Raw genomic sequence first — 16352 nt, 5'->3', positions numbered from 1 at the left:
CTAGCTTTGGTCTCCTTGTAGAAGGTTTAACGAAAACGGACTCCCAAAACCTTAAAGGGACAAATCTAGTCCTTGAATGGGCTCTTCAAAAATCAGGTTGGCCTTGTAGATGGAACGCCGTTCAGAAATCTCATTGATGTTCTCTTGTAGAAAGATATTCCTAGACCAAGAAACTTGCAAAAACTGTTCTTTTCTTACTTTACCATATGAAAGATTTGAGAAGAGAGTGTTGAACTTCACAGCTCAGTCAGTGACTTCTTGGTGTTTTCTGATTTAGAGAAGGTTGCTTCCCTACCCCATGTACTGATGGAGGCTCCGGGAGCGGATGGAGGTGGGAGAAGCGTTGCAAAGGAGGGCCACGTGCTCTGATCCCTGTGGAAGGCACTTGAGGCTCAGTTAGGGAAAAGGAATATCCCACAAAGTGAGGGAACTCGCGTGTGTCATTGTTACCCAGTTTGGGGTTATTTTCTTTAGAGAAATAGCTGAAATAAGGAGCTAGCAATGCAAAATCATGAGCTGCCTAAGAAGGCCATACCAGGTCGTACCAAAAGTCTCTCCCCTTCATCCTGTGCCTTACAGCAGCCAGTGGCCAAAGTCTAAGGAATGGAAACCGAGGCAAGTGAATATGTGCTTTGCTAATCTTTGCACTACGGATCTGCTGAACTTAATGTCTGTTGGTCAGCTTGTGTCTGCCCTACTCACAAGGAACAGCTCCATTCCACATCCGCTGTGTGCGCGTGGTCCGTACGACAAGACAGTGCTTTTAGACGCAGAAGGCGGTACAAAAATGTCTCATTTTTCTATAATATTGCCACGTGCATAGTGTGTACTTCACATTTCATAAAATTCATACAGGAAATTTGGATAAAATGCTGCGTGAAGCCAAGCTTCCACCTTTTGACTTCTTTTTGTGTTTCCGAAGGGTAGTATAGTTACATGCCTGCTTTTGGTTTAACATTTTTACAAAAAATGTTTTTCTCTTGTGGTGACTACTGCTTTTAGTAAGAGTCTGCAGGAATGATGAAGGAGATGTGAACACTCAAGGTGCAGAGGATAATAGTGCAGGAGGGAATGCATAATACTTCTGACACTTCTTCTACATTGATTTGCTGCATTGTGCGGGCCGATGGTGTGATCTGCTTCGGTTAAGTGGTTGTGTTGCATTTGCCTGCAATTTGGGGAATTAAAAAATTTTACCTGTAAAAACATAAGCCCTCTTCTGTATCACGAAAATATTTCTACCTTTCCTTTTCCTTTTTATTGCGTTCATATTTTAAATTAGCAGTTGCAGTGACTTCACAGTATTTTCTCTAGTGCAAGTGTCATTCTGCACTGCTCCAGGGAATGTGCACCATTTTTACATGTAGATGTTTTACACTTTCCTGAAGTTTGACTTTCTTTCCGATGCAAACAATAGCAGAATATAAATATCAAATACGGTTTTCTCCCAAAAGGCTTCTGAGCTGTGCGTTCCTCTCTGGTCTTCCCAAATTTGTTTCTTGGTGCGATGGATTGAAGAATTGTACCAATTCACTCTCCCATCCCTGGAGGGCTGCTGGTTGCCGTTGTTGCAGGGAGTTTGCAGTTACCACGCCGTGGTGATGCGCTTTGGACAAAGCACACAGGACTTCCTACCTTGGAACAATCACCCCTTCGTAACGGGGAGCCTGTTCTCCCTCGCCAAAGGAGCATCTGTGCTACACAAGCCAATAAGAAATTGCAAAATGGAATACTTACAGGTAGCTGGATTGCACTAGTCATGGGTAGCAGCCCACATATATTTTATTCCAGTAAATCAATGAACATTTGTCAAATGAAATGAATTGCAAACGTTTGGCTGTTTTCCTCTTCCAGCATTCCATGCTGTTGGTTTGTTTCAGAAGAGGCTGTGTGTAGTATTGATCTGAATCTAAAGAACGAACGTGTCTGTGGTATCTTTTTTCTTCCTTTCTAGCTCTTTATACTAAGTTATATCCATTATGGCAATGATATATTATCAGCATTCAGCAAACAAGATAGCGTGTCGCAGGTCGCTGAGCAAAAATTTTCAGCCTCTCTTTCCACGTGAATTAACTACTATTGAAATAGTTTATTGAGATTGAAGTATTGATCACTTTTCATGCTAACCTTGGCTTAAGGGGGGAGAGAGGAGGTGGTTTTGTTCTCTTTGGAAGACACTATGTTTAGTTAGAAAATGTATTTCATTTATTTGGGTTCTTTACAGCTGCAACTGTTTTATTGCTTGGAGAAGAGGTATCTTAGCTTTATTTTTATGACAGTATAATTATACTTTAGAAATACACTTGATTACTGTGTGTAGCAAAATTGTTCCAGTATATTGGCTTGGCCAATATTGCTATACAAACAACTTTTCAGTCAATTGAGTCTGGTAAAAAATCAATACTTTATAGCAATATTTCTAGTGAGAACTTGCTGAATCTAAATGTTTTTCCTGTTCTAAAAAGAAGGGATTTAATAGTTGTTTGAATTCCTATTTTTCCCCTACCTTTTGATACACTATTTTCGTAATTAAGGAATGATAAGAATTACAGAGTTAGGTGCGGCAAAACCAGTTAATTATTCTTGCTTTCTGATTGCTTGTATTTTCAAAAATATGTGAGAACATACAAATAATCCCAAACTGTATATTGAAAAAGTGTCTTTGAAGATACGTGTCTTTGAACATACAAACAATCAGAAAGGAAGAATTCTTCCACTGGTGCATAGTGGGCAGCGTGTACCCTGTCTTGAGTAAAGATTGTCAAGAAAGTGATGAAATCTGCTGTAACAAAGACCTGAAAGCACCCTAGTGTCTTTCTCTTCTGTTTGCCAGTTGCTGTAGGCAGTTTACATCATTAACTGGGATTTTCACTTTCCGTGGAGCATTGTAAGTCCAATTCTATGAATTTTTGGAAACTCTCAGCTGCCATTATTTCGTGGAGATTTGCACCTTTCCTGACGAGAGCCCAAAGACTGTTACACCGGTAGGTGCACGACCTTCCAGCTCTGCAACAGACTTGCTAATTTTTTTGTCAACTATTTTATAGAAGCTGGTAGGATGGAGAATGTACAGTTTGGGCTGCTTCACAGCAGAAGAAAACACCTGTATACCAGCACATCTATGGTATTTACTTATATTGGTTTTTTTGAAAAAATCATTCACTGGTAGGTCCAAAAGGCATTTAAGGATGTGCTTCCGTGCTGCTTCTTTTAGCTCCATCGTTGGCTGCAGAGCTCTGAGCGAGTATTTTGATAAGATTGCTCCTTTTTACTTCAGTAAAAGAAGGCTAACATTTTGGTTTGTAATGGGGATGTAGGCACTCTGCCAGCCAGTCTCAGGAGTAGCTACATTATATTATTTAGACCTAAGATCCTTAGTTGCATATATTTTGAACCTAAGAATTACAAAGTGGAAGTATTTATCTCTGGCAAATAATTACTCTGCCAAGTCTCTCTCACATGGCATATCTAAAGTTATCACTATTTCCTTCCTTTACATACAAGCAAAAAGAATATTTTTCTCTTATTTCATGTTTTCTAGTTTTTACTTTGCAACTGTAGCTAGTGAGAAGTGAGATGTTCAGGGAACTCTAGGGGATGGTATTGCCTCTTGCATGCCTGGGATTTTTTTTAAAATGTGTGTTGTGCATGGTTTGTAAATCTTTGGATTCTGTTAGAGGAGTCTTCAGCAGCAGCAAGCCATAACCCTCTGTATACCGAAATAAACATAAAGTCCCAATGATGCCGTAATTAATCTGTGAGGTTACCTAGTATCTGGGAGAGAGGGAAGAAAAGGGAGAATCGGTTATCATCTTAGCAAAATGCTGTTAAGCCAGACGGCTTCACTTTAAGTTGAGTAATTGGGAGAGAAGTGGCTGTTGGTGATGTACCGCCCAGAAGAATTGTATAGCTAGGGAAAATAGGGATAAATGCAGAAGCTTAATTTGTTTGAGCAATTTACTTGAGCAATTTTGCTGTTCGGTTGAGTTGTACATTCCAGCATATGCCCGTTTCTTTATACTCTATCTCAACCAACCTTGGGGTGCCCCATTAGCACATTAAACATAGCGCATGGCGAGACAGCTGGAGAGTTGCTATCTCTTGCAAGACAGCCTGCAAACTGTGCCTTGCGAGTGCATTGCAGATCCTCTAACGTTAGCAGGGAAAAGCGCTGTCAGTTCTCGAGTCAGGAAGCTGGAGGAGATTTAGCTGTGTTGGAGAGTAAGGGAGGTGAGGGTGATTGAGCTCTTTGCTGGAATGGCAATGGAATAGCCGGAGTTTATCATTGCCTTGAGAAGGTTTGCTCCTTGTGGCTTGGCCCATGGCTGCTAATGCAGGACGCTGGTGCTGTCGTGAAGGAGTGTCAAGAACGTCTCTGCAGTCCCAGTTTGTTCTTCAAAAGCAGTAATTATCACACGCCTGAAATGGTGCGGGAAGCCAGTCTGAATCTAAGCAGAGCTGTTGCTCTCCTCTGTTCATTCATTTCTGGGTTTTGTGCGTGAATATGCAATACAATAACAATCACTTGCCCCTCTTTAAAATACCTCCCCCAGATTGTTTTGGCCCTTTTGCAAAGGAGGCTGCTGTCATCCTCTGCACATGGCAGAGGGTGAACGGAGACAGGGAGGGAAATGGTTTTCCCAGGGTAGCAAAGCAGCGACAGAAGCAGGAGCCGAGCCCGTCTCTGCAGGTTCCCAGCCCGGAGCGCTGCCAGCCGACCCACGCGCGTCCGTTTGTGTTGTACTTTCCAGGGGAGGTTCTCGCTACATTTTATACACGTTCTTGTTGCTCGTCCCAGCCTGGTGCTTGATGCAGCTCTGAAAAAAAGGAAGTCAGGCAGGTTCAGTGTTTTGTTTGGCGTTAAAACAAATCTGTGGCCATGTGAAGTCTGAAAATCGCATCTCCCTGCGTTCTTGTGTTGCAATTGTGGAGGCGTTTGCCTTTATTTCCTTTCCCAGGCTACATTCATTTTCTGTTTCTCTTGTTTTGTTTTATTTTTAGTCACACTGAAAAACATTGGAACAATAATAGCTGGAGTAAGTTAGAAATACCCCACCAAATTTCTGCATATTATCGTTGCAGTTTAAACAAGACTGACCAGTGATTGCTGTTCACTTGTTTCTTTTGACCCCCGCTATCACTTGCCTGCCTCATATGAAGATAAAGTACCTCCTTCAAGTCTGACAAAAACCATTCCTTTGCAGAATGGTAGCTGCAGTGAAAGTAAATAAATGAATGGACAGCAATCACAGCCTAGTTGATGAAACTGTTCAATTAAAGCACAGGCATTTACATGGTGTAATTTCCCTAAATTGCCAATGAGCCCCTTTAGACACAACCAGTGTTCAAATTGATTTCAGCATTGATTTTGGCTGAAGCTGATAAATTTCTGCTTGTTAGTTAAAGTAATTTTGCAGAAGACTTTGTACTGCAGTATTGAAGTGTTCATTTAGCTGATGGTTAAAAGAGGAGTTATTTACAGAGGGTTCTACTGTTGTTCTGAGATGGGACAATTCCCCGGTCATCTTTTTACTTTTAATTTTTAAGCTTCAGTATACAATCAATAGGTTATTGAAACTGATTAAAATGTATCCAGCCAGCTGCCTATGGCTGTTTAATTAGAAACTGGATGATTCTTAAATTAAAGTTGTTTTGTTTGCATTGTATGCCCATGGCTTGGAAGATTAAGCGAATAGTAATCCTGAAAATTTGAGTTTGTTCTTGCTACCGATGAGTGAGGTGGTGTGTGAGCACAGCGCAGCTTTCTCTGCAGCTCACCCCGACGTGGGCGATACCTTGAATGCTGTGTCCAGTTTTGGGCCCCTCGGCACAAGAAGGACATTGGGGTGCTGGAGCGTGTCCAGGGAAGGGCAGCGGAGCTGGGGCAGGGTCTGGAGCACAGGGCTGGTGGGGAGCGGCTGAGGGAGCTGGGGGTGTTCAGCCTGGAGAAGAGGAGGCTGAGGGGAGACCTCATCGCTCTGCAGCTCCTGGCAGGAGGGGGCAGGGAGGGGGGTCGGGCTCTTCTCCCAAGGAACAGTGATAGGATGAGAGGAAATGGGCTTAAGCTGCGCCAGGGGAGGTTTAGGTTGGATATTAGGAAAAATTTCTTCACGGAAAGAGTGGTCAAGCATTGGACCAGGCTGCCCAGAGAGGTGGTGGAGTCCCCATCCCTGGAGGGGTTTAAAAGACGTGTAGATGTGGCACTTTGGGACATGGTTTAGTGGTGGACTTGGCAGTGCCAGGTTAACAGTTGGCCTTGATGATCTTAAAGGTCTTTTCCAACCTAAATGATTCGATGATTCTGTCTGTTTCTTGGTTACAAATAACATTCCATGTAGTAGAGAATTGGTGGAATTTGCCAGAGCCAAGCTATGCCAAGCTTATAGGCACTGACTGTTCCCTAACATAAAATACTTAAATATTAAATAATGCTTTTGCTTATAGCAGTGAATGTGAGATGATAAGGGGAAGAAGAAAGTGTATTTATATAGGAATCCTTTTTTGCCATTAGGCTGCCAGTGTTGTGTTTCAGACTCTCTCCTTAATCTCTGTTTGATGTCCCTGCGAAGAACAGTGGGTGTAACGACACCAGCAAGGTTGACGTTGATTTCTCAATTTCTTTTCACTCCAGATTCTTTGAAAATGCTTACTCAAAATGCTAAAAATTAACTGCTCGGGTAGCCACTGATCATCATAAGGCTTAGCCAGCCATACCCAGCTCCGATGTATAACCACCTTCCCTGTACGTCACCACAGCTGTTTTAATGACGATGGCGAGGAGCGATACAAGAGGAGCAATGCAAAAATTGTTTCTAGCATGTAGTAGAATACATCACGATGGTATCTCAGTGCAATCCAGTAGTGGATGGAGCAGCGTAACGAACCTGACGGTGTTTATGCTCTCAGCCTGCTCCTGGGGAAGAAGCAAGCTTTCTATTTGAAACTGAACCATGATTAGAAGAAAACTCTCTTTCAGCAGTTGCAGCGAATACCTAGAAAACTTTTGCTTCTTGGCACAGTTCTCTTTTCTGCTACTGGTCGTTACTGAATTATTGAACAGCTCTGTTTTTCCTTGATAGTTGTTATGCTGTGAGTGTCCTGAACACTCTCTCCTGAACAAATGGTTTGATACTGCAGAAAATCCAGCTTTAGGTCTCCTTGTGGAGAGATGTAAGCATCTAAACTGCCATCACCGTAGGATGTGACGTACTTTTGGGCTCACTCTTGCTTCAGATTTCTTCCTAAAATTGTGATGGGTTTACTTCGTGCTGGCAGGCTTTACGCTGTGTCAGATAATGCCTGCCCGTGTCAGTCTAAGCCGATGGCTGCTCTGCTCTCTGTTGTTCTTTCAGCTAGTTTAAAGCCAGCAGCTGAAAGACATTACTGTGTCTGCATCTGATCTGGGTTGGTCCTGTGGTGGTGAGTGACCCAGTGCTGGTGATGGTGGCACTGCCGCCTCCTCAAGCAGCGTCAAGGCTAAGCTGCCTCCATCTTTAGTCCTTTCTGTCTGTCCAGGTCTCTCGAAGGAATGGGGACTGAATTGCAACGGGATGGGTGCAAAGAGAAAGACTTGTAATCCAGTTTTCAAAGGCTGACCCTGAATGTTCGGCTGCAGTGGAGGAGGAAGACTAATGTAAGTGGTAACAGATGGAAATAGTAGTAGGTTGCAGCATAAAAGAGGTGAGGGATTCATTCTGCTGTGCTTAGGCTTGGATGCCAAAACCGCCTCTTTCCCAGAGAGATGGGTTAAGTGAGACATTTTGCTATTCTGCATTTTCTTTATGCAGCTTCTAGTGCCAATTTTGCTCTTTTGAAAAGTTTAAAATTTAGATACAAGTATTTTTTGTTTGTTTCCTAGTTTAACAACAAATCATTTTGCAATCAGTACTCAAGCATCTGTAATGGGATTTTAGATAGAGGGGAGGTTGGCGTAGATTGCTGTTTGAACTAGCACAGTCCCCATAAAAGCTCCTTTTTACAACTGCTGTGCACTTTGGATTTCCTGTTTTAACAGCCAGAGAGTCAGGCTAATGTGTTTGTCTATTGCAGAAGGCAACAACTGTCAGAGTGTTTATTTCCTAGAAACAATTTGAATCTGTTTCTTTAGATGGCCATCTGAGTACGTGATGATTCCATCATTAGACTGCCAGAGCCTGACCAGGAGCGCGACAGACAGTGGCAGTACTAGGAAAAAAAAAGAAGGAAAAATTAACAGTAAACCAAATCTGCGCGTGATTTGCTGCATATAGTTTGCAGCTGGTGACTGGCATGTCATTCTGCAATGCATAACACTTAGAGAATTGTATTCATCTTGCGCGACACTGATGCAGTCATTTTGCTCTAGGTTATTTCTCATAGGGCAGGAAAATGTTCAGTCTGACTTCATTTGGTGCCCTTACATCTGAAGGTGCTGCTTGCTATAACCATAGCTTTTTGTGTGAACTTTTTAACTCAAATAAGAAACCTAGGGCTTCTATGTGTATGTTCATTTCTGTTAGGAAATACTCTGCCTCAGTCCCAGAGACCTTTTGCGCGTGTTACTCCGTGCATCGAGTGAGGAGGATGTCTGGAGGACTTCCTCCTCGGTTCATCAGTGCAGTGCTACGGGTGAGCTGAGGCAGCCATGGGGAAACGGGAGAGTATTTGCGATTCTTGTCGAGCAAAATGATGTCTCGATGTTTTTAACAAATGCGTATAATGAATACATAGCAAGGTGTGAAGCAGGTCCCTTCCAACCCAAAGCATTCCATGATTCTATGATTCTATGAAACGTATCTGGGAGAAAGGACCTGAAATATTTACTTTTATTTTTACTTTGTGGCCTCAGGTTGCCACCTTGGGAAGTTCAGATTGGACATGAAGAGAAACCTCTTCGTAAGTAAGATGGTGCAGCACTGTAACAGGGCATGACAGAGGCAGGAGGTCTCCATCCTTGCGGCTTTCAGCACAGAGCTGGACACAGCTATGGCTGAGCTTATCCACTGCTACAGTCCCGCCTCAAGAGGGAGGTTGGATTAGATAGTCGTTTAGGCTGGAAAAGACCTTTAAGATCATCCAGTCCAGATGGTGCGCAGAGGTCCCTTTCAACCACCCTTTCATCTGCTAAAAGCATCATTTAGCAGAATGACGCACCAACGCTTGCGAGCCGCTGGAAGTACAGCGAATCTGAGTTTGTGGCGTTAGCCATGAGTTTCTCTGGTACCTCGACCAGCGGGGAGCATTGCATCCCTGCGTCCTGCAGCCCCATCGCTAATGTAACAGTGCTGTCAGTATATCATTTTGTCATGTTTGCTGATGTTAGTTATATTTCTAGAAAGGGAAGGGACTGACTCATTGGCATAGCAGACAGGTCATGGCTTTCCATTGAATCATTTGGTCTTGCCAAGGAATATCTTATTGATTAGAAATCGTTTCCATGGCTATTGGGGGATAAAAATAGGAAAATACATCCTGGTGGCCAGAGTGAACAGATGGGAAGCAGGATCTTCTGCGTGGTAGGCTGCTGCAGGCTTCCTCAGTGCTTTTTTGCATCAGCATTAGCAGCGCGATATAATAATTTTAATGAATTTTTGCTTCTAGGTAGAGACTGCATTTATTTTGAGTTTTCAGACAATAGTAAACTCAGTTTGTAGTAAAAAGTTACTGTATATGTTAGGAAGAGCTGTCCGAGAAAGCTCGGGGATCTTTGCATGCTCAGTCTGTGCTTCTGATGTGACCATTCTTAAGTCACTCGTATGTGGGCAAATGCTTTACAATTAAAAATTAGAAAACAAATTGAAAATTGCTGTTTCTCTTGAGTGCCTGCATGTTGAAACCTGAAGTTAGTTCTTTGCTCGCCTTGGAAGAAATTATACCACAATCACAGCAAGTAATGCAGCTTCCCACTGTGCTTTTAGGTAAAATTTCTCACAGGGAGAATATAAAATTGTTAGTCTTAGCAAGTTGAAAGAGGGAGAATTTTTTTGTTTGACATCTAAGCTATTTATTAAGAAGCTTGTGCATGTTCTGTTTGGTTGGTTTTGTTTGGTTTACTTTTGAACTAAGTGAGTAGAAACTCACTATTCAGTGTATGAAATTATTAGCATTAAATATTAGGATGGGCTGTGGTTTATTCCATAAAGATTTTTGAACCAAAGCATCTTGCATTTCGCCTCTGGTTTTCTTTGCAGTAGACCTCAGGAAGAACAAAGCAGGCAATGTGAAATTCAGCTACCCTTTTTTTCCCACCCCTTCTCTTTTAAGACAGAAACCAGCTGCTTCTGACGCTTTCGTTTTTTAATTTGCTTTCCTGTAGAAAGACTTTTTATATATGGGGGGAGAGATGCCGAGGAGCTGGCAGTTCCCCCAAAGCCCTATTCTAGTTTTCCATGATATTGATTTTTATTTTCTGGAACACAAGGGATGCACACGCCGTACTCCGCAGTCCATCAGAAGTTTTTCCGGCTTAGCTGGAGGGCTTTGTTCAAGCAGAGCGCGTGCTTGCTCACACCGTCTTTCTTATTCCCCAGAACAACCCAGCTTTTGCCACGGAGCTGGGCAAGCTGCCGTTGCAGCGCTCCCCGAGGGGCACTCTTGATTTTCAGAGTAGAGGAGACCAAGTTATGCTAAAGGACTTGGCTTGCATGGGTCCCTTCAGGGCTTTAAATGTCTAGGGATATGGTTAATAGTCAAGGTTAATAAAATATTTGACACAACTGTGCCAGTCTTGCTTAGAAGCTGTTCGTTGTAATGGATGCAGGGGGCTCAGAATAATGAACCCTAGTGGGAATGTGAAGGTAGAGATTTAAATTTCTTTTCCCCGGTGGGAGTGTTTCAAAATACACAGTGTTTGAAGTCTGCCTGTCCTTTTGTTAGAATCATAGAATCATAGAATCGTTTAGGTTGGAAAAGACCTTTAAGATCATCCAGTCCAACCATTAACCTACCCTACCAAGTCTACTCTAAGCCAATCAAGGGTAGACTAGACTGAACCATGTCCCCAGGTGCCACATCTGCCCGTTCTTACACGATGTGTGGCAGCTTTAAGCCAACCTCTCTGCGTCGCATGCCCACGTGTGTTCGCTAGGAGAACTTCCCAAAAGGAGATGTCGGCCACTTCCTCCATCTCACGTTAGCACAGAGTGCCGGGGCAGGGGGAAGGAAGGCCCCCCCCAAACTCCTCTTCTCCCTATGGAGCTTCCAGCATTCTTGCTCCTTTTTCCCCTCTTTCTTGGAGCTGGTGCAGTGCTTTCTACCACACTGCCTGGGTTGACGGAGTAATTTTTTCCTGAGGAGGTCTGAAAGTTGCTGCTTTCTTTCCTCCATCCTCCCTGAAGATTCTTCCTTCTTTTGTGAAACGTATAAAAATGTGGGGAGAGTTACTAGTCTGAGTTATTAGGACTTGGTTTTAATTAAACAACAATCTCTTAACTTGCTGCCTGCACCAGGTACTGCTAATAGGTATAAGCGGTGCGCCTGCGTTTGCTCCTTTCTGCTGTATTGGTCATCACCTTTCTCCTTACCTGGAGATTATTAAATTGGTTACTCAGTTGAGTGCAGGTTTTGTCCCTTATCTGTATTGGACATAGAAACAAAAATATACTTCTGAGCATCAAGAAAGAACAGTTTGCTTCCGTGAAGAATTTTCATTTTCTGGGGAAAATGAATATGAGTTATTTTCTTGTTTCCCATATATATTCTGAGACTAAGATGCAGTTTGCAACCACTAGCCTTTCCTGTTCACTTTGAAGATGTCACCACGGATCGGTTTGATACCTACAACTTTTTGTGCTATCCGGTCTTTTTACAGATGCACAGCACCTCTTTGCAGTCAGACGTTGGTGAATTTGAAAAGAATTCATTGTCTTGTAAGATTGGTATCCCAAACTGGATTCCTGAGCTTTGGGGGTTTTTTAATAACTTTAATCATTGTCCTCAGCCTAAAAAAATGCTGTGGCTACAATAGCTAACAACTGCCTCTTTTAAAATAAAATGAATAGTTGGGTGCAGTGTATTGGTGTTACGGTTTCTTTATGTGCAGAAATAGGGCACTACATGAATGGTCTGATTGCTGTTGTGTTTATTTTTCTACCATTTTAATAAATACTATGTCACTATTTTAAAATGTATATTTCAAAAGTATTTTTTAGTGTTGGAGAAAGTTGTTGTTATGGTGGTTATGAATCTCATAGCATGTCCATTAATTTGCACTTAAAATAATAAAACACCAAGTTTATGGTAGATGCAATTCTCCAACTAACCTGAGTAGGATCTGGATCGGGCCCTGCCTAAGAATGTATTCTTAATTTGTCCCAATGCCTGTTAGGAGCTTCCTCTCCAGAGAGTAAAGACAGCACGCCATGCCATGGTATTTGTCTTATAAATTCCTAATGTAACTAAGGGACAGAGAGGGAAGGGGAAATGCACATTGGAACAAATTGGCAAATTGCAACAAAATTTAAATAACATCTTCTATTTTTTTAATAGTTGACACCAGCATCAAGTGTTTAAAATTACATTTTAAACTTCTGATTGCAGAAGTTGGCGTGCTCCGATGTAGTTCTGTCTCTTCGGTTTCTCCTTATCTCCTTTTCTCCTTATCGCTCTCTACAACTCCCTGAAAGGAGGTTGTAGTGAGGTGGGTGTTGGGCTCTTCTCCCACGGAGTTAGCGATAGGACCAGAGGAGATGGGCTCAAGCTGCGCCAGGGGAGGTTTAGGTTGGATATTAGGAAAAATTTCTTCACGGAAAGGGTGGTCAAGCATTGGACCAGGCTGCCCAGAGAGGTGGTGGAGTCCCCATCCCTGGAAGTGTTCAAAAAACGGGCAGATGTGGCACTTGGGACATGGTTCAGTCTGGTCTACCCTTGGTTGGCTTAGAGTAGACTTGGTAGTGTGGGTTAATGGTTGGACTGGATGATCTTCAAGGTCTTTTCCAACCTAAACAATTCTATGATTCTATGATTAACAATAAATGATTTATAGCCACCTATTCTCAATCACCTGTTGCAGCTTTTGCAGTGGGTCAAAAGCAAACCAAAGCCAAACGCCAACAAAAAAGAGCAGAAGAACGCACTTGTTTTCCCAGACCTGGTTTCTGCGAGGAATGAAATTTTGCAAACGTCAAAACAGTGTTTTCCTTGAATATTTTGCATTTCAATGCATTTCATTTCTGCTCTTTACATTTGCCTCTAAGTAGTTCAGCTATTTAGCAACTGTTTTCACTCGTCTTTAACATCCGCCTGTCTTTGCTGTTAGGCACGGCTCAAATGCATTCCTAGCAAGAGGAGTTGTTGTTGTGGCTGTTTATTAGGCGACATCATTTGCCTACCGTCCTGGAAGATTTTTAAGTGTGTGCTCACTGAAATGTACAGTGTTGCTGAGGAACCTTTTGCGTTTTGGTGCTTTGCTTCGTCTAATGATCTGGTTCTACAATGATGAGTTTGTTTACTTACTTTTGGAGGTGGCACTGAAATCTGTGAGAGTTGACCCTTGAGATGAGACTTCACATTACTTATAGAGTATGAATATTAGTGTAATCTCCTCGTAGACATCCATAGACTTACTGACGGGTGCAGTATGCACAAAAAGTGTGTTTTTCTTCATGCTGTGCGCATTATTCTGTGGGATGTTTTTTTTAGCGCATCCTTCTGAAGCTACATGAAGGTACTAAATCTTCAGGCTTAAGCTGTGCTGACTGTAACCAAAATGATCAATTCCAACTTAGAGTTCTACATAATATCCAACAAAAACGTTTTCCCTACGCGCTCATTGGAATGGGTAATTACTGTAGCAACTACAGACTAATTTGAAGTGTTAGCTGTTAATTAAACCACTACAGAGGTGTAGGGTTGTCTTTTGGTGTAACCAAAGCTCCTATTCAAACTTCATTAATCACTTTACAGTTATTGTGTTGAGGAAGGTTGGGACAATCGAGATGCCGGATCAGCCTGGAGTAAACAATTCCTTTCCTCCCAGGTAGCTTGCCATTTGCAAAGCCAGTGGACACGCTGTACCCATGGGCATGGTATCTCCTTTGTGATCCAATTCTCAGCGATAATTAAATGTTAAATTGGTACTGTCAGTGCTCTGTAAACCAAACCAGGTATCTGCCCTCTGCTGGAAATTTAACCCAAACTTCCACGGATGAATTAGCGTGCATCATAATTAAATAATCAAGTCTTCCCTTTTAATTCACTTGGAAACAGGAGATCTCTCTTACGGAAAAAAGATCAGCTTTCTTGACAAGCTAATTAAGTTGCCAAACTGTCCGGCACAGTACATATTAAGCTAACAGACGTTAAGCATGCTATCTCAACCTGTTCATTTTCTTATCATTTCTGCTGATCTTAAGTCCATAATGTTTTGCCACTGTTGATTCATCCATCGTTACGGCAGAGTTCGTTTACTCCGTTGGGTTCATTGATTATGCATTCAGCTACCAGTCTGTCAGAGCTTCGTCTGATGATTCCGCTTTTTGCGTGTTGTACTGATATTAAATAACGCTGATTTTTTTGCTATGCCTTTTTAAACTGCGTTCCTAAAAGCTAATGCCACTTGGTTACACAAATGTTTATCCAGGAGTTATTAAATTAAGGTGAAGTTTTTAGAAACTTCTGAGCTATTAACAGAAATTATATGAGCGCTCAGGGTTATAAATAAGATTAAACAACAGTCTTGCCCTGTACTAGGTATGATTTTTGCATGAAAAAAAAAAGTATTAGAGCTTTTCTTCTTCAGTAATAATTGCTAGAGGTATATAGTGGTAAAATATTATAATTCTTTAAAGTTAGTGCCACACATATGACATTACTGTGCATGGTGTCATAAATCAGTATGAGACAATAAAACTAGTGAAGAGGAAAACCTTTAATGGTTTTGTTTTTATGCAAAATTACATCAGATTTTTAGTAGACTTTTTTTTTTGCCTACCTTTTTATTTTCTTACGCGTTCATGGTTAGGAATACACAAGTCATTGTTAGATAGCCAATTATAAATGTTTGTCTTCAGAAATTAAGACAAACTGCTCTTGAAATACTGTGGAAAATTATTTTGGGTACATGTGAGCATTAGCGATAATGCTTTCTAACCTTCTATGCGCTCACACATGCTAATCTTAAAAACAAATGCAGAAAGTTCATTTCACTAATATTTTCTGTGGGTCCTTAGGTTATGATAAAGAATCAGTCATTACCTGTTTTACTTCACTGTAACTGAGAGAGCTGTGTTTCTCACTGTCTTACCGCTGAAAATACCCGTAGGACTGGCAGACCTGTGTGATAAACCTTGTTTTACGTGAAGATTCTGAATAATGGATATATCACAGTTTTATTTCATTGGAAGAAAATGTGGAAGCGGATAAATCCATACTTAGAAGTTTGCTATTATGCTGTACAAAAGTCTTCAATGTGTAGATTTTATATAAAACATGCAGATGTAAAAACCTACTGAATGGTTTCAGTGTAAGTATATTCTTTTGATCCATTGTTTTCATCAGTCTTTCTTTAGAAATGCTATATAAAATCGGTTTAATGTAAAACGTATTAGCTCCAAGTCATTTTCCTGTGAAATTAGTGTATACATGTTGCATATATGTATAGAGGTAACTTTATGTGATCTCAAGTTATTTAATTTTTTCCCTCATGCAGGGCATATCATGTCCCTAGTGGAAAAATACTAGCAGTAAAGGTAAGATATTACAGTAATTTTCTTTCTCGCTTTCTTTCTCTCCATTCTTTCTTGACCTTGGTTTCCTTCCCCTCCCTCTGATTGTTAGATCTCAATTTGTTTTATTGCATTGAAGTCCACATTGTTTATGCAGGAAAACTCGAGTCCATAAATCTAGGCATTTCAAAGGAGCACAGAGTTCCCAGAATCCAGGTTTCACCCCCCGGGAATTGCTCGGCACTGCGTGTGGGTACGGCCACCTCTTCCCGTGGGGTTACGTGGATGTGTCCGAGTGCGGCTGTGGTTTGTGCCTCTCCAGCGACTGGCGGAGATGCCGCTTCACCGTCCCGAATCCCGGCGTTACGGGAGCGGGGATGGGAAGGTCGCGGGATGTCGGCCTCTACCTTTCTCTGCTAATGCCCAGCTGTCCCCAAGGGGCTGTTCGTGAGTGGGCTCTGCAACCTCATTTTTAAATAAGAGAATTTCCCTATTTTCTTTGGGATAATACTCTGTTTTCCTAGGAGATTTTGTGGGTTTAACAGGTTTATTTTAATGTCCCGTGTCCCCCCCCTTGACGTTTGGGTTTTTTTAATCCAACTGATTTGGCTTCTTTTTATTTTTCCTTGTTAGCCTTCTTTGCAGTGAAGCTGTATACTGTAGTGTTCTGTGGTCAGATAAATACCAGTCTTGTCTGAAAGTTTGCTTAAA

The 16352-nt window shown here is 41.8% G+C and overlaps 1 protein-coding gene across 1 annotated transcript in view; it reads left to right on the top strand.

The window, feature by feature from the left end:
- Positions 1-16352, top strand: part of MAP2K5 (mitogen-activated protein kinase kinase 5) — a 142821-nt gene that overhangs the window by 30995 nt on the left and 95474 nt on the right. Inside the window, exon 9 of the mRNA XM_075713812.1 lies at positions 15626-15665. Coding sequence (XP_075569927.1) covers positions 15626-15665 — 40 coding nt within the window. The remainder of the gene's footprint in view (positions 1-15625; positions 15666-16352) is intronic.

The sequence above is a fragment of the Pelecanus crispus genome, chromosome 7 (assembly GCF_030463565.1).
Source record: "Pelecanus crispus isolate bPelCri1 chromosome 7, bPelCri1.pri, whole genome shotgun sequence".
Lineage (NCBI taxonomy): Eukaryota > Metazoa > Chordata > Aves > Pelecaniformes > Pelecanidae > Pelecanus > Pelecanus crispus.
This window is presented reverse-complemented; position numbering and strand designations above follow the sequence as displayed.